This window comes from Berghia stephanieae, chromosome 3 (assembly GCF_034508935.2).
Source record: "Berghia stephanieae isolate SIO BIC M18660-M18661 chromosome 3, UCSD_Bste_1.3, whole genome shotgun sequence".
In the NCBI taxonomy this organism is placed as follows: domain Eukaryota; kingdom Metazoa; phylum Mollusca; class Gastropoda; order Nudibranchia; family Aeolidiidae; genus Berghia; species Berghia stephanieae.
Window position 1 is genome coordinate 33,263,000 of NC_088362.1, and position 22,699 is coordinate 33,285,698.

General features: G+C 37.2%; 1 protein-coding gene and 2 long non-coding RNA genes across 6 annotated transcripts; 1 reads left to right on the forward strand and 2 right to left on the reverse strand.

Annotated features, from left to right (window-relative positions):
• Positions 1–1,363: 1,363 nt before the first annotated feature.
• On the forward strand, positions 1,364–21,470 carry LOC144967567 (uncharacterized). Of its 4 annotated transcripts, none has more exons than XR_013644417.1 (4): positions 1,367–1,505; positions 7,361–7,517; positions 8,996–12,374; positions 12,696–12,826. XR_013644417.1 is itself a non-coding variant. In XM_078905014.1 (2 exons), exon 2 carries the CDS (start codon positions 2,321–2,323, stop codon positions 2,723–2,725), a length of 405 nt encoding a protein of 134 aa, XP_078761140.1. In that variant the 5' UTR covers positions 1,364–1,505; positions 1,871–2,320; the 3' UTR covers positions 2,726–5,303. The 4 variants fall into 4 exon arrangements, 1 of the variants encoding a protein (XP_078761140.1); XR_013644416.1 differs by lacking the exon at positions 1,367–1,505 and adding an exon at positions 5,353–5,625; XR_013644415.1 differs by lacking the exons at positions 1,367–1,505; positions 7,361–7,517; positions 12,696–12,826 and adding exons at positions 5,353–5,625; positions 17,386–21,470 and having other exon boundaries at positions 8,996–9,362.
• On the reverse strand, positions 12,231–12,833 carry LOC144967570 (uncharacterized). Its single transcript, XR_013644419.1, has 2 exons — positions 12,693–12,833; positions 12,231–12,367 (listed from the first exon to the last, which is right to left on the reverse strand). It is a non-coding gene; the product is annotated as an uncharacterized LOC144967570 (long non-coding RNA).
• Positions 12,728–14,240, reverse strand: LOC144967569 (uncharacterized). The gene is made up of 2 exons (XR_013644418.1): positions 13,728–14,240; positions 12,728–12,865 (listed from the first exon to the last, which is right to left on the reverse strand). It is a non-coding gene; the product is annotated as an uncharacterized LOC144967569 (long non-coding RNA).
• Positions 21,471–22,699: the final 1,229 nt, after the last annotated feature.

Here is a 22,699-nt window from a genome sequence, read left to right on the forward strand (position 1 = left end):
AATTTCAAGAATCTGAAAACAAAACACATGACTACCATCTACAAGACTATGGTTAGATCAAAGCTGGAATATGCTAACTGCATATGGTATCCGAAGTTTGAGGGAGACAAAGACTGTTTGGAAAGAGTGCAAAGGAGAGCAACAAAACTTATCACACACCTGAAAGACAAAACATACTGTGAGAGATTGAAAGAATTAAATCTCCCGACCTTAGATTACAGGAGAAGAAGGGGAGATATGATCCAAACATATAAAATAGTAAAGGGAATAGACAGGGTAGAGGCAGGATTCCTTAAACCAAACAAGAACATTCAGACACGAGGAAACAGCAAGAAACTGAAAAAAGAACGTTTTAAAACAAATGAAAGAAGGAACTTTTTTTCATCTAGAATTGTAAATAACTGGAATAAACTACAAGAAACCACAGTATCAGCAAAAAATTTGAATAAATTCAAAGCAGAGTTGGAGATAAGCAACACCCTAGGAAACAAGTTCAATTATAAAAATTGGTCCAATCATTAATAGATGAGGAGGAGCGAAGGAGACTACACCAAGTCTAAAAGCTCTATACAGAGGTATCCAGGTAGGTATCCAGGTATAGCTCGCTCCTCGCTCCCATTATCATTAAAATCCATCAGAGGGTTGTGGAGATATTCGCGTCAACGCGTGCGCACGGACAATAGATAGTATGCGCTTGAGCTTGGCTAAGAAGTTCACAACATTGCCATCATTGCCACTGACCAACACACAAAATTTAGTGTAATCATGAACTTTTATAGTCTGGTTAATACAGTTTAGTGAGTATTACTCATAAACGTGGATGAAAAATAACAATAACAAAGACCAGATAGAGTGACGTCAACTTCATTCTATCAATAAAACTTGAGTCAAACTGAAACATTTGTAAAAAGGACACAAATATTAATAAATCAAAAACAAAGAGAAGAGAAGTCATAATAATATAAGGGAACAAAACCAATGAACCAAAAAAAAAAAAAAAAAAAAAAAAAGCACCAACAACAAACAAATAAAACAAAACAAGTTACTGATAGGCTTTATTCAACCACGAGAATAACGAGTTCTTGAACGCCAATCACCTTGTACCAACTTGGCATTTTAGATGCTTCTGTCGATCATATTTTTACTGCTTTTTTTTCCTTTATAAATATATTTATTTCATCCAATCCTCCCAAAAGATAATTATAATTAACGTTCTTTTACTTATAAACTGCTGTATTAAATTGCACCAAAGCAACATTTAAGGGGAAAGGTGATATATTTGGCTTTATTTACATATAAAATAAATATTATTTTATATATTAAATTTTAGAAATATGGTATCAAAAACATCTGGTAAAAAGTTGCCGCGCGAGGGCTTGTAGCAGACGACAAGTCGTCAGTCGACAGAAAGACGGAAAGATTATAATTATGGATCTCGTGGGACAAAAAATTACTTATTTCTGTATTTTTCGTCTAGACTATTTAGCTTGACCAACATTTGCAACGTAAGTAACTATATTAGCTAATGATTCAATTTTCACTATAATTGAGACTTCTCCAAAATTAAGGATGTGTATAATAATTTATCGACAGGCGACAGTAGCGCGTAATCGTAAAATCACCGGACGTATCGTGTTAGAGAGTTTTTTAGTCCAGTTGGTTAGAATAGTTTGCATATATCTAGACTGTGTCATTCCTGTGTTTACTAGAAAATCAAATCGAAAAAAATGCCACCTAACTGAATATCAAAAAAATGTCTGGACGTGTATTGTGTTATAGTGTTTCTAGGTGTTAAATTATACCTTTTTGTGTTAGCTTTATTTAATTTTTGTTTTTTGTTTTTCTTTTTCCTTTCCTTTTTATTTCTTAGCCGTTAGGGAACTTCAGTGTTGACTAGTTCGGTAGAATGTGCTTACCTGTGCCAAAAATTTAAAACAACTGGATGGCGTAAGTAAACGGAAGACCTCCCAATAAACACCAGTGTTTATTCCCCATATCCCCGCCCTACACCCGTACCCCCACCTTTTGTACCCCATTGTGATGGAGCATCTCATTTCCTCCCAACTTCCTTTGACCCCAACCTAGCGCCCCCCCCCTTTTTTTTTTTTCCTCCCTTTAAACGTTTGTTAAACTCCACTTGCTTTACCCCTTACTAAGCAAGTAAGTCCATACCTAACCACCCTCTAGCCCCCCCCCCCCCCCCCCTTTTTTAAAATTAAAAAAAAATATATATATAAATATCACCACAAGAGGGGAAATATCCCTCTATGAATTTTGTATTTACACCTCTTCTTCTCTCTCCCTCTCTTTCCGGGCCTCCATGGCAGTTCACCCCAACGTAGTTGTGGTGAAACTATCCGCAGAGGATCTCAAATTCAATGGGCCTCATCCCCCAAATACGGTTGAGGTATTCTTAAAAGGACCTGAAACGAACCAGGCCAACCACCTAAAAATCAAGCTGGCCCTCAATAATATGGGGGTCAGTATGGACGATATTGCGGGAGTCTACCGTTTCATGGACGCCCGCAAATACTACGTCACCTTCCAAAAAGGAAGGGAGTCAAGAGGTGGAGAAACTGCACGGCGTAGTGCACCCCCACCCAACCCTAAAAATAAACCTCCACATCAGGGATGTAAACAAATCCCTGGTGTCGGGGGTATTGAAATGGGTGGCTCCCTCCGTCAAGGAAGGCAGCCTCACCAGGGCCCTCGCCCCCTTCGTTAAGCCCGGCACCATCGTTGTCTGCAAACCCAGACGGGACGAGCTGGACTCGTACACATTCCGTCTGGAGAAGATAGATGGGGTAGAAATACCCCACTATCTAAAATTTGAGGTAGGTGGCGCCTTCCACCACGTAAAAGTGCACATTCCTGGGCGTGTACCGGCATGATCCACATGCTACAATGTGGGGCATCCCTTCTAGTTGTGCCCCACTAGAGCACGGTACACACCAGGAGTGATTTCGGCACGAGATCCCACTATCCCTCCTCCTATTCCATCTTCATCTTCACCTATTGTTTCTATCACGCCTTCCGGCAACCCCCTGCCGGACGCACCGTCCCAATCCCAAGAACCTTGGAACCAGGTGGTGAAAAAGGGGAAGAAACACTCCAACACACAAAAAAACAACACACCAAATACACCACAACCCACAAGCTACACCACTAAACCACAGACACCAAACATAAACCCACAAAACCCACAAGACAACACTCCAAAAGATACCAACACAACAAAAACTGCACCGAGTAAACAACCAGAACAGGAACCACACAACTCCCCATACACACCAAAACGAATGTCATCCATGACAAATCTACACCAACACATCACACCAACACCACCAGTAATAATCCCTTTAGAAAGGGCAACATCCCCCCCACCCCCATCCACACCCCCCAACCCCAATAACAAACCCACAAACTCTCCCCAAAAAAATAAAACCACACCATCGCCCTTCAGAGCACACACTTCACTCACACGTTCACCACCTGGGGCTTGCCCAAGAGCAAGGAAAAGTCACAGAACACACCACCCAATACCTACACAAACACAAGCATACACACCACACCAAAGGAGCTCTTCCCTCAAGAGGAAGACTCCACCCATCCAAAACATTGAGAGAGAAAGGTCACTGCCCAGACCACCACGACACATGGGAGACGCACCCCACAATATTTAAACAAAACAATACACACACTAAACCCTAGACATGCAGCCTACAGACCACACGTATATACCTACATACATACGCAACTCTAGATACAATAAACACACCACCTCTAGAGAACAAGCAAAATCATACACTAAAAACAAACCATACAAAATAAAAACAACCTAAAAAGAGGATGACCTCCCACCATTGACAATCATAACACTCAACATCAGAGGTATGAGACAGAAAATACAAGACATAAAAAATTTAATAAGGAAACAAAGACCAGACTTCCTACTGTTACAAGAAACGAACATACATGACAAATACACACAAGAACGAACACTTTTCGAACTTAAACCAGAAGTTAAAAGTATATTTTGGACAATCGACAAGAAAAAAAGAAACTTTAGAGGAGTAGCCATAATAAAAATCTCCGACAATTGGACTGTCACCCAACACGACCATGACAACACAGGATGAATAGGGAAAATAGACGTGACTCAAGACGGCTACAAATTCCAAATTTACAACATCTACGGACCTGCCTCAAGAACAGACGAAAAAAAGACAACTTTCCTAGACTTAGAGAAAAGAATGGAAATAAACCCATCAACACCCATCATCCGAGCAGGGGATTTCAATAACACAATACACCCCTGCGACACAACCCACCATAGAACATAACAGTCATAGACAAACAAATACTACAACGCATTATAGAAAAACACAATTCTAACAGATACATAAAGAGAAACATTCCCACTCGGAAAAGAAACTTTTAAATCAACTACAAACACAGGATCCAGACTTGACAAAATATACATATCCAAAACAACTCCAATATCAGAAATTAAACACTTAGAAAACACACTGGACTACACAGACCACAAGGCTGTCTACAACCAGTACGGCACCCAAATTACAAGACCCAAACAAAAAAGTGCCTACTGGAAATTCAACAACAGTCTCCTGCAGGACTGGACACAAACAACAACATCCGTGAATGGTGGGATACCATCAAACAGACCATACAAACCCCAACACAAATGATAGGGAAAAAAATACAACACAAAACCAACAGAAAGGAAACAAAGTACAAAACAATCATCGACATTGACAGGGCGAGTGACAACAAAACAGAAACACACACAACAACATGTTACAAATGCCATAAATAAACTGAAAGCAATAGAACAAAAAAATACAGTGGCCACAAAGTAAGAAGCACATACAAAACGCGCAATGACTACACAGAACTAAATGACACAATAGCAAGAATAGAAAACAAATTACACAACAGACGAAAAATAGACAAAATCAGAACCACAGATGGGTCAATAACAAAAAATGAGACCGACATCCTTACGACCTATGATTTTTACAAACAACTGTACACAAGTGGCAAAATATCAACAGACATACAAGACCACTACACCGATTTCACAAAGAAGCTGACAGAATCCACCAACATCACCAGATCTGTTCGCAAGTGAACCAAACATTCAAAGACCTACAAAACAACCCTTCCCACACTCCATCCCTCAGGCTACACACATCCCTCCCCCCACATGTAACCCGTCCACCTTCTCCACCTAACTCCCTCCCCTACACCCCAGGAACTCTATACTCTTCCCTCCCTAGAAACCTTGTAACCCCCCCCCCCCCCCCCCCCCCCCCCACTCCCATAGCAAAACTCCAAATTTCAAGACACAGACACCAGAATCATTCACAAGCAAGCGGAACATCCAAAGAACACCACCGGACAGATCTTATAAAACAGCATTGACTTCTCCAACAAAAACATAAATACAAGAAGAAACGCCATCTTCCTGTTACCACCATCACAGCCATCCTATCTAAAGACAACTTCCTCTCTGGATAGGAAGAGAAAACCATCACCTCTGGAGGAAGGTAATGGAAAAGTTCAATGTTGGCCACCACACCATAAAGCAGCACAAGCATGAAGGTAAAAGCAAACTTAACACCCACATACAGATATATAGACAAATCTCCATAGGCAAAACATTCACATACAAAGACCACACATCCCAAAATCACCCAACATCACTACAAACACAGGACATGACCTACACTCACACACATACATATACACACACCCACAACCATATACATACCGACTTATAAAGCAACTCACCATGAACAACCAACATTATAACATGCATTCACCCATAACCACAATACAACACAACAAACACAATAACTTCACACAAAACACACGCACAATGACAGACAAACAACTGACAGAATTGATAAAACATACACAAACAGGAATGAAAAACGATCAACCAATAAAGCATGAGTCAAATACAAAGATTTAGCCATCCTAACACTAACATCAAAGGATGAAGAAACAAAACAAACTACATTCTTGACTTTATCAAACAAACAAACCACTGACTTCATACTTTTACAAGAAACAAACATACCTGACAAACATACACAAAAACAAATAGAAACTAAACTACACTAAAAAAATATTCTGGACAACAGACAAACAGAAACGAAATGATACTCATGCAACATTAGTGACAGATGGAGCATAGGTCACCACGAATTTGACCAAACAGGAAGACTAGGGATGATAGATATACGAAAACACAGTAGTCAATACCACTTATATAACATTTATGGACCAGCTAATAAAAATGGCGACGAAGAATAAAAGAATAACACCAACAAATACAGAACACATTGCAAGCACATTATCATTCACAGACACAAAGCAATATATGCAGTTTGGCCAACCACAAAAGAAAAGAAAACAAATGCGCATACTGGAAATTTAACATTAATTTACTAATAATGATGGCATAGATTTATAGTGCGCCAAACATTCCTTCATCTGGAGGGCTGGGGCGCATAAAAGAGATTAAGCCCTAACACAGTACACGAACAACGCTAATTATACACATAATCAGAAGAAAGCCTTTCTGAATAAGAATGTCTTCAATCGATGCTTGAAATTCTCAAATGAAGACAAATGTATCTCAAGTGTTGGCAAATTCCACAACCTTTGACCAGAATGCACTAGGGAGTCCCGATAACTCAGTTGATAGAGCACTCGCTTCACATGCAAAGGGACCGAGATTGATCCCGGGTGCATTCAATATTTCCCCCCCCCCCCCCCCCTCCCTAGCCACCCAGCAGTGAATGAGTAGCTGAGTCAGTTAGATTTGGTGGGAAAGCAATTTCTATTCTCCGTTTCACGCTATAGAAACTGGGATGGGCATAATGGCTCTGAAGGACTACTTTGACCTGAACTAAAAATAGCACTTGAAACAGGGAAACTAAGGGTTGCGGAACAAACTATATGAGTATTTTGACAGGACTTCCTAAGTTTCACACCACTTTATAATACATAATATAAGCACACGTAACCGCGCGCACCAGAATGCACATAAACATACAGAGAGGAAAAATGTCATAACTTGAATTATTGAATATAAATCGTATGCGAACATTTAAACAATAATGGCAAATGAAGGGATATTATATGCCGTGAGAATTCTGATGTAACACATGTATATCTTACAAAATCCAATGTTAAGTTATTGTGCATACTTGTATATTAGCCTAAATAATTTTAGTGTTATAAAAAAATTATATTGTATATTTAGTTGGATGTTTTATTTAACATAGTGAGCATCTCATAAGATGAGATTTTAATTTCTTTTTAAAAGATGACTGCGAATCCACAACCCCGCTCCTAACACTAAATGGTAAAGAATTCCAGACAGCGGGAGCAGCATGAATAAATGCACGATCAGCAAAGGTCTTAGATCCTTTTTTAGGAACACATAATCGTAATTGAGAGTTGGATCTTAAAAGAGTGAGAGGGTGAGTAAATATTGATCAAATCTGATAAACAGGGAGCCAATGGAAAGTCTAAAACAAAGGTGTGACATGATCACTTTTTTCTTCTTCAAAACTAATTTTGCCTCGTGCGGCAATATGATCTAGTGGTATGACACTCGTTTAGGTATCGGAAGGTCCTGGGGTCAATCCTCACTCAACGCATAGTTTGAGTCCTTGGAAAAGGCTCTTTACTCACATTCTCTCACTGTACTCGGGTGTAAAATATGTACCTGGCCATTTACAGTGTTGTCTCTGTCCTAAAAATTGTAATATCGCCTAACAGGCGTCATGTTAAGTGTTGCTGTTGTCCAGGGATCCCTTGTAAAGTGCTTTGAGCATGTTCAGTGGATATTGCACAATATAAAAGCTCAATAAGGCACTACAGTTTGCTGATTATTTGGAATATTAAACATGAGCATGTTACAGTAATCAAGTCTAGAAAACATCATAGAAGAAATGAGGGTTTGAATAGGTTTTTGAGCTAAAAAATTAGCCAATTGTGAAATTCTTCTTTTCTCGGTGTATATATTCTTACATAAATTATCTATATGGCAATGCATAGAAAGGGTAGAGTCAAAGTAAACACCCAGATTTCTAGCTCTGTCAGTAAAATACTTTTTCATTTTCAATTGTAATATTTTTATATTCTTTTTATAATTTTTTTAGGGCCATACAAAATTTCTGGGTTTTTTTCTTCGTTCATTTTGAGTCTATTTATTGTCATCCAGTTTTTTCAGATCTTCTATACAAATTTACTGGTTTTTAATTAACAAATGTAATTCAGACGGATGGACAGAGCTATACAACTGGGTGTTGTAGGGAAAATATGGTAGCTGACCTCATGCTTTTTTTTTTTAATTCTTCCCAATGGTTGTGTATAGAGATTATAAAGGAGTGGGCCTAGACGGAACTTTGGGGTACTCCATAATTTAACGTTTGTGGCTTCGATTTTATTTTGTCTATCAGGACTGGTTGTGTATGACGTCAATGTATGACTTGAACCATTTTAGGGCATTATCTCTAATATGGGGAAGGACTGTGTCACTTTGATGTTAACCAAAAACTAGTCATTCAGAGCCATACGACCCATGGAGCCTGATTTTACCCTGGTTTCTGTATCATTAGATGAACAGTGACAATTGCTTACAACCATTGTGATAGGATGATAGTCTATCACAAACTACCAGTGATCAGATTTGATCCAATGAGACAAATACCTAATCACTTATGGCTTCTGGGTGTCCAGAAAAAATCACTGCACCCGAGATTTAGGGCTAACCCACACCAGAGACTGACTCTGACGACCCAGCACTGCCATCCTCTACCATCAGGCATAGACAAAATACTAAGAATAAAGATAAGAGCCACTAGTTCTACCTTGTTCTGGTCTTTGTAGCAAACTCATAGTTAGCATGACTTTTCTTTTTGATTTTAATATATTTGAAAATTTACCAAAACAGATGCCGACAGACTGTCTTGGTTCCCCACAATTAGTCTTGAGAAATATATGGCAAATCTTCGGTCTTTGCAAGATTTCTTAGGAACCTCCTACTGCAATGCAACACTGAAAACCTTGGAAACCGTGACCACTAGATGGCGATGGATAGGGCATGTCCTCAAAATGATTCAATACCAAAGGTTACTCGTTGCGGGATATCCAAAGGCAAAAGAAAAAGAGGCAGGCCAAAGCAGACATAGCTATGGACAGTTTAGGAGGAGATAGAATGTAAGATGAGTCCTTGGGAGCTCTGTGTCAATTGGCTGTGACCAGTGACAGAAAGTGGAGATCTTCAGTGCTAACCTACACGTCAGTGGGCTCAGAAGACAGTAAGGTTTTTTTGTTTTGTTTTTGTTTTGTTTTGTCCTTTGAACACAGTAAAGAGTAGAGAATGATTAAAATTCGATTTTGTATTTTACCATTTTTCTGGCATTCAGAAAGCCTCATAATTGGGTGGGGTTCCTGGCCTCCCATAGTGGGCAGGGTGGTACTTACTGTGTCTTCTATCCCTTTATATATGTTTTCCATTTGCCTTCTGTCTTTGTCTTGGAATGAAATTGCTTGGTTTTCTCCTGGCCCTGGACGTCCTTGGCTGGGAGGGAAAGAGTCAAATTCATAGTTAATGTTTTGGGAGTTATTTTTTTCCCTTGTAAATCATCTCTCTGTTATGTATTGTTATATATGTTATTTTGAATGTATAATGTAAACATTCGAGTGTATTCCTCATTGTTAAATCCTGTTCCTCTGTCTGGATGAGACTTATAGGTTATTTCAAAGTGCTTGTACATTGATGGGATTCTACATCTGGTTCCTATTCAAACCAATTACACTTTTTCTTACTTTTTCTTGGGTGCTTTAATTGTAATTCTAGAATTTGATTATCCCATTTTCTTTCTTTTGTACTGACGCCAATATGCCCTAAATGTGTTGCAAACCACACAAAAACAAAGCCTCCTAGTCACTACACAGGGGCTTTAAGACTTGAAATAATGTCACGTCATTATTCTCCTGTGATGCATCAAAGATTGTATGTTTGATTAGCAATTTAAGTATCGAGTGCTCTTTAGGTTTAGATCTGGAGGTCTCAAACTCTAAGAAAAAAGATATCATTTGGACTGTATTTTTCTAAAGGTACAACCAACCACTTACATTCTAGCTGAATATCAAAATGTCTGGACGTGGCAAAGGAGTATATAATGGAGTATAATTTAGTTCTTTTTGTGTTTGTGTTAGTGTTAGTGTAGGTTGTTTGTAGAATGTGCCCCTTCTGCGTACATACATAGGTTTTGTTTTTTCTTTTAATATTATTTCAAATATTTTGTGAGCATCGTTCAACATCTAGCAAGAGCTGGATGGCATAAACGGAAGCCTGCTGGTAAAATCAGGTAGTGTATTATTCCCATCTTACTGCCCTACACCCACAACCCCATTCCCTTGTGTCCCTTAAGGGGGGACCTGTAGTCAAAAATCCATTTTTGATTGTAATGCTAATATTGCTATTCCCTTGTTATTTTAAGGTGGTAGGAGGTCTAATTTGATGATTAACACCAAAAAAAGCCAAAAAAAAATTTTTTTTTAGACATAGTGAGAAAAAATAGGCTAAAAATAGACCAAAAATCCCAAAATTTCTTACAGTAATGCAGCCAAAACCAACGAATAGATCTCTTCCAAATTCACACACAATGTTTCTTACAACAAGAGCTATACCATGACGTGAAGGTTTAGCAATAGTCCTGAAAATAAATTTTTAAGAATTTTTTTTCGATTTCGGCTGAAAATTTGGCGCGGAATTACAGTAAAAATTCGATTTAAAAATTCATAAAACTGCTCAATTTTAGTTTACCCCAAAACCCCTACGTCATGGTACAAAACACATTATAAAAAGATTCTGACCAAATTTGAAGACAATCTGATGGAAAATGATCCAGATATGAATGTTAGAAAATCAGAAAATGACGCAAAATGGAGATTTGAGAAAACGCAAAATTTGTCTTTAATTTGATAATAAAGTTAATTTTGCAGACAAGCAAAGGAAAACATCCATCAAAATTTCAAAGTATATTCAATATGGAACAAGAAAACAGTTAAATTTTGTACATTTATCAAATTCTGAAAAAATTATGATCGATTCGCTAACCCATACCCCTAAGAAAAAATTTGCGGAAAAATTGAATGATATCAGTTTTTTACAAAAAAATTAATTTAGCGATCAAATATGCTTTATATTTATAAAATTCATCAATTAAATCTCATAAACTAATAATGTGATGTATAATTTGATGTTAAACACCCAAAAAAAACTCAGAATTTTTTAAATAAAATTTTTAAGGGGCATTATAGGCTAAAATTAGACGTAAAACCCTAAAATTTCTAACATAGATGCACCAAAAACTAGCATATAAATTTCTTTCAAATTTAAACACAATGTTTCTCACATAAATAGCTATATCGTGATGGAAGAATTTATCAATAGTCTGGAAAATAACATTTTTAGAATTTTTATTTGATTTTGACTGAAAATTTGGCGCGTATCGACAGAAAAAAATGAGTTTAAAAATTTATAAAATTGCTAAATATTAATTTACCCCCAAAAACTTCCATCATGATGTAAAAGACATCATAGAAAAGATTCTGAATAAATTTGAAGATGATCTAAAGGAAAATGGATAAGATAGGATTGCTAGAAAATCAGAAAATGACATAAATCGGAAATTTGAGAAAGCGCAAACTTTTTTAATAATTTGACATTGAGACTGATTTTGCAGGCAAGTAAAAGAAATGATCCATCAAACTTTCAAAATATGACCATTATAGGACAAGAAAACAAGAAAACTTTAAAAATTTATAATCGATTCGCTAACGCATACCCCTAAAAAAAAAAATACTATAAAATTCAATTTTTTCCGTATTCAGAGATAAAATAATTTTGAGGTCAAATATGATTTATATCTTATGAATTCATTATTGTAATCACAAAAACTAATTATTTACTGTATACAATAGATTATAAAGAGATTTCTAGATATATTAAAAAGTCTCGAAATATGATTTTGTAAAATATGATATGGCGCGCTACCCTCATTTTTCAATGCTGCTTGAGAGACAAGTCATATAAAATTAGATATCTAGTCAATTTTAACTGCAAAATCAATTCTATTTTAGACAATAAAACAGCTAAATGATGCAAATAGATATAGCTCAGAATAAAAAGCAATTTGCTTTCCCGAGCCCCTTGGAAATAAATTCCTTTCGCCTCAATGCAGGAAAAATCAACACCACTTGTTTGCCACCGCTTTTTTAGTACCGTAGTTCCACAAAGAGGGTTGATCTTGCTCTGGTTGGTAAAAAAAAAAAGAGATATTTGATTAGCAATTTTTGGAAATACATTATAAGTCATTGACATAAAATGCATCTGTCAAAGAAAGACCAAAAATAAAATGGTCATCATTCACACCAACACAGTTGAAATTTCATTGTTTTTACATCCACAGAACAGAACTCTTGGCGACAAACAATTTTCTGTTATTAAGTTAATATATTCAGTAGTAATTCATTTCAAATGATGTTTTATCATTTTCATTTAGAAAAATGAGTATTTACTTTATTGATCATTAATCAAAAATGTAAAGGCGCTATGTAGATTTGGAAACATTACTAACCAGTGTCAAAAAGTACATGCAGACACTCTGCTGTGCTGGCCCAGATGATGGTTTGCTGGTTGATCAGTTTGCCACAGGAGGGCCTCAACACACCTTTCCAGAATAGCCCTTGAGCCAGCATCTTTATTTATTGTCAGGACACCAGTACAGTCAACTGAATTCTTTCATGTTAGCTGTCGATGAAAACAAAAAATTAAATTAAATTCACTGCAGTGAAAATGGCACATATGCCAATGCCATTGCTAAAGTTTAAAACAACAACAACAACAATAATAATAATAATAATCATAATATAATAATAATAATAATAATAATAATAATAATAATAATAATAATAATAATAATAATAATAATAATAATAATAATAATAAAATAAATAATTTGGAAAAAAAAAATTATCTAACACTGTCATTATCATTATCCTAGACATTTCAAACACTACTAAAACTGCTACCACTACAGACCTTATCATTATCTATCATATAGATATTTACTCTCCCTATCACTATCTCTCGAACATAACATTCCATACCCAATTTTCCGATATAAATCCCCCCCCCCCCCCCCCCCCCCCTCCAAAGAAAAAAAATTGAAAAGTGTGGACGATGTATGCAGTATCAGCCAAAATAAAGATAATTACAATAACTGAATGAAAAGTATTTTTTTTTAAAGGGTCCTGAGACTGAGAATGTCTTTTCTTCTTGTGAGTCGCACGAACTTCACGAACCCTCTTGAGTCTTGACAGTCTTGATCTTGACAAATTTGGAAACATATTGACTGGGAATCGAACCTTGAAACATCTGATCAGGTCTAGGTTTTATCGCCTGACATGGAGGGCTGATTTTGTTTGGAGAGGGAGGGGGGGGGGAGTAGTATTTTATTATTGTTTGGCCCTGTTATTTTTCATAAAATAAACTTGCGATAACAACGAGTGTGTCAGCTGATGCACAGTCGAACAAACACACAATCTCACAAGGCATGTTTAGTTATAAAAATAAGTAATAAATTAAAATGTGGTGTATTTCTTATGCTTACCTTGTAAACTGAGTATTCTGTGACTTGAATAGAGTGAAGAATTACCAAAGTTCATCAAAATCAACTTGTAATGCGATGAGTGAGGTCCAAAAGCGAATGAATTCATAATATTGTAAACAAAGGCAGGGTCAGTCAGGGAGCGGCCATTGACGCTATCGTGGTGCATTGTGGGTCACTATTGCCACGTTCGAGGATAAATTTAGATCGGAATCATGTTTTGTTACTAAATTTAGACGCACCGTGACCTGACCTCTCAAATCAACCAATGAGAGCTCGTGACATTGTATAAATGGTATTCACTATTTGACCTTGTGATAATTCATGTTTATAATCATGATGTCGATGTTGCCAGATTGAAAAAGAGAAATGGCTAAGCTTTCCATCGATATGCGCCATGACCGGGTGGATAGGCTTTGAATAGCTGTTGTCAAGACCCAAACATTTGACAATATAGACCTTTAGAAAATAAAACGTGGATACCTACGTTATAAAACTGCATCAAAAACACGTTTTTAATTGAAAATATGAAATTGTCTTTATATTTTAGGATTCTAGAATAATTAAACTACCTGAAAAGTGGACTAGCCCAATTTGGCCGAAAAAATGTTTTTTAACCAAAAATGACTACAGGTCCCCCCTTAAACGTATATATTTATGACATAGTGTTTCTTTTTTATTATCGCCCTACCCCTGGTCAAAACTGCTAAAAAAACAATTTGGAAAAAAAAGATCCACCCCTTGCCAACCTTCCCAGACCAAAAGCTATTGAGGAGGACATATTCCGAGAATGTCCAGCCTCATCTTCACCTACTCCTACTGCTCCCACGCCTCATCCTCCTACCCCTACAATCCCAACCTCTATGAACGTCTCAACTACAACAACCCACACCCCATCTCCTCAGGTCACTCCACTACACCCACGACCCCACCAACCCCCCCCCACGTAACCCATCCTCCTTCATCTAAACCCATCTCCCCGTCACCCCCCTCACACCTCAGCACCTCTACAACACCCCCTAGACCCCCCGTAACCTTAAAAATCCATAGCAAAGCATCAACATCTCCAGATCCCTTCACCAGCAGACCAATCATCCCAAGAAAAAACCTACAAATTAGCACCGACAACAACACAAGCAAAATTAACAAGAAGACATTCCATTTCATTGATACCTCCTCCCTCTCACCATCCCCCCCCCCCCCTCACAACTCAGTACCTCCACAACCCCTCCTAGACACCCCCTCCACCCTGTAACCCTAAAAATCCACTCCCACAGCAAACCACCGACATCACCAGACCCGTTCACCAGCAGACCTATCATTCCAAGAACACCTGGAGAGAACATACAAATCAGCCCTGACAACACCAATAAAAAGAAGACACTCAATATCACTGATACCTCCACCACAACCTATCTACTTAAAAAGAATTTCCTCTTGTACAGAAAGAGGAAACCATCACCCTTAGAAGACGGTAATAGGAAAATGCGTTGGCCACCACACCACAAAGCAGCGCAACCATAATATTATAAGCAACGAACAAAATAACCACACATACAGACATGTAGGTATATCTCCTTAGACAAACAACAAACTCTTTCACATACAGACACAGCATACACCACAATAGACTAACACCACCACAAACACACACACACACAAACACAAACATATATATATATATAATTGCCGCAAGTAAGTAACCTAACATGAACAAGCAACATTACTTTGCATTCACCCTCAACCACAATACAACATAATACACACTATAACTTCAGGCAAGACACACTTGAACAATGACAAACAGACAGAACTTAACACACACACGCACACACACACAAACATACATTAGAATGAACAAGGATCAAATGACAAAACACACGCCATATATAGACTTGGCCATACTAACACTAAATATAAAAGGATTAAGAAACAAAACAAGCAACATCGTCAACATTATCATGCAAACAAAAAACAAACCACTAGATTTCATACTGTTACAAGAGACAAACGTACACGACAAACATGCACAAAAACAAATAGAAACAAAACTACATCCACACGTTAAAAACATATTCTGGACAACAGACAAAAAGAAACGGCATTCACGCGGCGTAGCCATACTCAACATTAGCGACAGATGGAAAACAAATCACCACGAATTCAACCATACAGGAAGACTAGGGATGATAGACATACAAAAACATGACGCCCAATATCACTTATTCAGCATATATGGACCAGCTAAAAACGACGAAAATTTCTATACAATACTAACAGATTGGATCGAAAGAAACACTCAAAAATAATAATTGCAGGGGATTTCAACGTGACCATAGACCCAAATGACAGCTCGACAGATGAAACATGGAGATAAAAACAGAATCGGTAATGCTCTCATACTTATGGCATGGCTAACACAGATTATTTTAATGATCATTCAGTGTTGACTCTAATAAGTCTGCAGACTTGTCTATTGAAGGATTTGGCAACACAATTAGTACAAGTGCGTTATTTACCCAGGCATTATACTCGCTTGTTATTTAGCCTACGGGTATGATCGTCCGGAATCAGGACAAGCATCCAAAAATATTTTCAATTGAGGTTAGAATACCATACTTGAGTCAAATTCTCAGGGACAATCAATTGACTTGGTGATGAAATATTTGCTTTCTGGCTTATGCAAAGCACAGCCATCTTGTGCGATTGGGTCTTTTTTGTATTATATGACTCAATAGACAGTCCTCCGTTACCCGATTGTTGACAAGATTTTATTTGGCAAGACATTATTTATCTTTACATTTTCTTTACGAAGTGGCAAATAAATAAACTAAGATTGGCCATGACGGTTGGCTGCCTTATTTAAGTGGTTGCAAGCATAAGTTCGACTGAACTTGGTTTCATCCTGGCCCAGAAGGAAGCAGTCAGATAATATAGTATTAGTTTTGGGATATAATGTCTTTTCTTGTAAACTATGTCTTATGTACTTTTATAGTTTTTATTTTGTATATTGTAAAAACATGTGAGTGTATTTCTTTTAATAATGGAATCTCGTGCTTGTGTCTGGATGGGACTTTTTGTTGATCTCAAACTTACGTGGTTTATTTGTGCTTGGAATCTACATCTATTCCCGATTTGAACCAATCCCCTTTGACACTATATCTTGAGTGCTTTTAATTGTAAATCTATAATTTTTAACTCTGATTTTCTTCCTTTTTACTGGCACCGAAATGACGAAGTTTCACAAGTACCATAAAACCTTTAAAAGCAAACTTATCTTTGTACATTATAGATTTTATTCAAAACCAACTGCTTGTTTCCATCAAGAGCATCTTTTTCACCTTAAGTCTGCAAACTGTACCCATTTTAAAGGTTTCTTGTATACTAACTGCAAATGAGTTTGTAATATAAGACAACAGCTTTTTTTAACAAAACATTTACGTAAAAGATGTGTGCATAAAATTTTTGTGAAAAGACATGTTCGTCCAAAAAGGCCTGGCTTAAGAACCCTTAAAAACATATTTATAAGCTGCAAAGTCTACAAATAAAAGTACCTTTTTTTAATGTCCCAATTTGTAAGCAGCTTACTTTGAAGTTCGTGTTTTTTTAGATAGGTAATCACAATATAGAGAATAATTATTGCTCTTCTATTATCTTTCAGATGATGCCCACATATCATATTCAAAATGAGTCTACCTATATTCAGTGCGAGATTAGCTACTCTGACACATTTGTGAAGCTTTTTCAAGACTTGCTGTCTCAATGAACCAACAGGTTGTGAGGATAACCAATATCTAACTAACAAGCTCAATCAATTTATTTTTCATAGAATTTGATCATCTTTTATCCTGATGAAAAATTTGAAATATTATAATTTATACACACAAATTGTATTTTGAATCCATGACACATATGAGGTAAAAAATTCAACTGCTTCCACCACGTGGGGGAATTAGGGACATGGGCAAGAGGTTTAGGAAAGGGACATGGGGTTTTTATGTCAAGACATGCTACGATGTAGCTGTAAACAGTTTAGTTTTAAAATATATTTTTTAAAAAGAGCCAACAAAAGATTGTCTTGATCTGTTTTAAAACTGATATATTCCCTAAAGTAGGTGCTGTATCAAATTGATTGCAGGCTTTCCACCAATCACATGTAGAGAACATAATACAAATTAACATTACAAAGAATCTTAAAATCATTGCAAATTTTGACTGATGGATTAATTTGATTTAAAACAGGTGTTTTGTGGCCTGTTCCATTTTATTTTATAGGTAACATTTATGTGGATAAGATCTGCGGGCACAGTGTGCCTTTTGCATCTTTTGGTCTGGGAACTTGAACTATTATTGACAATTCAAAAACTGAGAAATCTAGGATTCTTCATTAACAAACACCGTACGATGAACGATCATGTTTCAAAATTATGCCAAGTCGTTAATTATTGTATAAAATGTATTAGTAGAATTAGAAACCTCATGGATGAAAAATGTACGAAACTGGTAATGTACATACTTGCCATGTCTCACTTTTGACATCTGGCGCCAGTTTGTCTAGACTGACGTCATTAAAATGGGAGTGTCACCAAAATTCATGCAACTGAGCACAGGTGTCAAAATATGACACAAAGCATGATGGGGATTTTGTCATGGATCCACCATTTGACCTGAGCTTTTATTAGAGGAAAATATTTGACACGGCAAAATCAGCGGAACATTTCTTAGGAAATCCCAAAATCCCAGAATTCTGCGGAAACAGATTTAATAGTACTTGACTTTTCAAAAGCCATTGATACAGTACCTCACAAACGACTTCTTCAGAAATTAGAAAACTACGGAATACATTTGAAAATTATACAGGCCATCTTGAACTCAACTTTCGGCTCGACAGACAACAAATGTAGTTGTTTCAAAACAGGGATAAATTTTTCCGCGATTGCCACTTGGTTTATTAAAATAGGGTTGGTGGCAATATAAACAGTGTCCGTTGATTAAAACTGTTGGTTATGGTGAGGTGGTAAAATGTGTGTCAGATCGATAAAAGTAAAATGTCTTCGTTAACATATTGAAATACTTAGTTGTTTGATAAAAATGGATAAAATATACACCGGGATGCGTACAGAAGATTCACAATAACACCAATATAAAATCCATAAAAAAGAAATGAATATATCCAGGGGAATTTCATAAAAGAGTAGAGCACACAAGCCATGCGAGGTGTGTTACACAATGCATATTGTATATAATATATTGTTGATATTTGTCCTTGTTTAATTTCATTTTGTCTATGATTCTGTTTGCTGACACATCTACAATTTCTTTGACGTGTCTTTTGTTTTGTGTTTGTTTTTCAATGTTTTGGATGATTAGTTCTAGTATATTGTTGTTTGTCCTTAGTTTTTGACTTCATCTAACTTCTGTCCATTTCAAAAGTTTTAGATCTTGGGAGGTTGGCAATGCTTGGCTTAGCTTGAATTCCTTCTAAAATATATTTTTTCTGTATTTTTTCCAACACCATGAAGGCATGTTAAAGATTCTTCATTGTTTAGAACAATGAACTTTCTCAGGTCAGCGAACCAGTAAACACCTAACACTGTCCAAATTCCTTTGAAGATGGGCTATGACTTGGCACCGACGGCGATATTGCTTGCATCCACATGGACGTGCTCAGGCGCTGATTCATTATAATATACTATCCCATTAAACACACTTAAAAATGAAATCCACCATTGTAATTCAAGATGAAATGAATATGACAAAATTATTTTATGCTGCTGCTGCTTTAGAGGCTTAATTATGTCCAGGACACGACGTAGAAAAATCTCCCTCCACGAATTGCCTGGCATGCGTAGTTCAATGAGCCTTCGAGACTCTGTAGCTGCTGTTTGTTGGCACGTTTTTTCTTTTTGAATGCATTGAGCTGCTGCCTTAAACGAATTATTTTTTCCTCGCCTAATTCGACAGTGCTGTTAGAAGTATTGATTGTTAATCCAAGAAACAATGTTTTGGGTCGGTCCCACAACTTTATTATAACTAATATAAAATCCAAGTTCACGAAGTAGCTACATAAGTGTAAGCATCCAATATTTACATTCCTCATACGTTGGGGTAGTGATAAAAGAAATCATCTAAATAAGCTACAACCCCATTGCATCCTTTACGATTCATGATTCGTTTAATAGCTTGTGATAGCGGTGAAAATGTCCTGGACCTTTAGTGCTACCAAATGGTAACCTAGAATCAAATAGGAAGGTGGGGTGACTGTCACCCTCAAACGTCCAATGAATACCAGTGGCTACGTAATTTTCTGGATGTATAGGCACTGATCTATAAGCTGCTTGGAGGTCGATTTTTGCACAGTAGAAAAATGGTTTGGCTAATTTGCATGCATCACGAACGGTTTGAAATTTGGTGCTTTCTGGTAGAGAATAATCATTAATAGCTTCTCCTACTGGTCTACTGCCGTCATGAATTAGTCGAATATTTCCATCCTCTTTCGGGATTGCAGCAAGAGCACTAGTAACTGTTGGCTGTTTAGATGCTACAACATAATGACCTTGAGCTATTTGATTCTTTAATTCCTTCTCCACTAATGTTTTAAAACGAAAGGAAGAATAATGGTTATTTTCTATCACATTTTTTAGTTGACTATCTTTTTCAATAATTCGAAATAATCCATGCTCTACTCCGTCTAAAATGAAATCTTTATCTTTATCGCACTCTAACATTTTCCTCCAGGAATTTAATTTACTACTAATGGATGCTTTATTACCTAAAAATTCACATTGGTGGGGATTGATAGGAGGAAAGGGGCTTAACACTAATGGGCTTTCCTTACTACTATTTGTCTGCTGCTGTGTATCCTATGCTGAATTGACACCCACATGGTGATCTCTGCCTCCATGCTCTTTGACTGCCACACAAGCTACATACGTGGTTAAATCGGCATGTTGTGCCATATGTACAGGCACCTCTGTTGAATTGTCGACAGACCTCCTTGTTGCTGAACTGAAGGGTATTGGGTCCACGAGACGATTCCCAGTGGTTTTTTTGTCGTTTGAGGAGTGTGATCACGAAGCACTACTGTCGCCAGGTGAGGGGCGTCTGTCCCCCATATGAAGTTGTCCACTGACTGTCGCTGATGATATTCGTCGTCGAAGATGAGAACTGACTGCCATGTGTATCTCATGGCAAGTTCACCCACCATCTCTGTGTATTTGATGTATTGATGTACATCAAAATTTGGCGATAATCCTATCAACTTAGCCAAAATCCTTGCATTTGCTATCCACATGGCTGGCGAAACCTTGTCTAGTTTCACTTTCGCGTTTATGCGAAGGCTAACACTCTCTGTGATAACTTCCTCGTCGGTAACCAGCGAGGGAGAAATAAAATCAACAATTTTAATGTAGGTACTCCTACCTGAGACACTCGACTCTTCAGAAGGTTTGATTCTTACAGCACCAAGGAGGCTAGATAGGCCTCCATCATCATTCGAAGACGCACACATAGGTCCCTTGCCTTGAAGACATTGCAGGTTTTTGACTGCCATCTTTAGAATGGCTTTGTGTCCTTTTTTAATATCTAATTCACCAATATCGCTGTCCGTGGCACAAAGAAGGGCTGCCAAACTGTCGAACCCCTCTTCAACCAAAACATTAGCAACTCCATTTGGAAAGTCTTTAGCGAAATCAACAAATGTAAAATCCATGGCAATTATAAAGGTAATAAAGATTGAAAAAGAAATTAAACAATGTATAGAAAAAGTTGATGCTGCTGCTGCTGCTATATTACAAATGATACCTAATGCAATTCTCACCTACTAACACCCTTCCTTTCCCCCATCCCGCCCCATCCCTCCAATTCAACACTGTACTCATTGTCCTCACTTTCGACCCCCATACTTCACACATACCGACACACACACATACGCACACACACACACACATACGCACACACACACATACTCACACATACGTGTATTCGGCCTTAAATGAGGTCTGTGTCATTCAAACGCACAATGAGGCCCTATAGAAAGAACTGCTTTAAACAGTTTTTATAAGACGTTCTGGCAAGAAGCAATCATCCACAAGATGACTGCAACTTTAAATTTGAGTTAAATATTATTTGAAGCTTTATATTGCCACGAATCAAAATGGGGACATGTGGCCAAAGGAGGTCCAATGATGGGTAATGTGTAACCAGTGTGTATGTGGAATGAGGCCTTATGATTTGTGTGAGAACAGATTGAGGTCATAGAATAAAAAAACCCATGACCATAACTTGGTAACTAAGACTCATGAGAGTTGGAGCTTATTCCAGTTTGGGTAAGAATGAAGTAAGACACCAATGATGCATTACTCTCAATAGGATTCAGGATGCTAGTATTATCGCAGAGACACTTTCCCCCAACAAAACCGGTACTTGTTACACCTAGGTTGAATGGAGCAATCAGTAAATTTTCTTGAAAAATTGCAATGGACTTAGCCAGGTTCGAATTTGGACCGCTTGATCCATAGTCCAATCACCTGCCCATTAGCCCCATAAGTACAATGCATCTCATATTAAGCGATATGGTAATGAATAGTAGATGAAGATTAAAGAAAAAGGATTTTTAAAAAAATCAAATGAAACCAATGCCAGCTCAACATGCCTTCTCTCTGTGCCTTTCTGGCACTGATTTGCCTTTAGCTAACTTGTACAAATTATTAATAGTAGTTATAGAGGTTCAAATCCAATACATGCACAAATTTGCTTCCAGACAGGTAAGAGTCGTATTGAATCAGGACCACATCAGCACAATGCATCTTGTACAAGCCGAGCTGGATCTAACCAAACTCCAGTAGCACTGTTTGTTCTTTTGATAAAAACTTCAAACAGCTCTCAAATTTATTTGCAATTTTTGTGAAGAGAACTGAAATACCCATTTTGTTTTTCTATAATCCAGCTACAAAATCTCCCCATGAGCAATATGG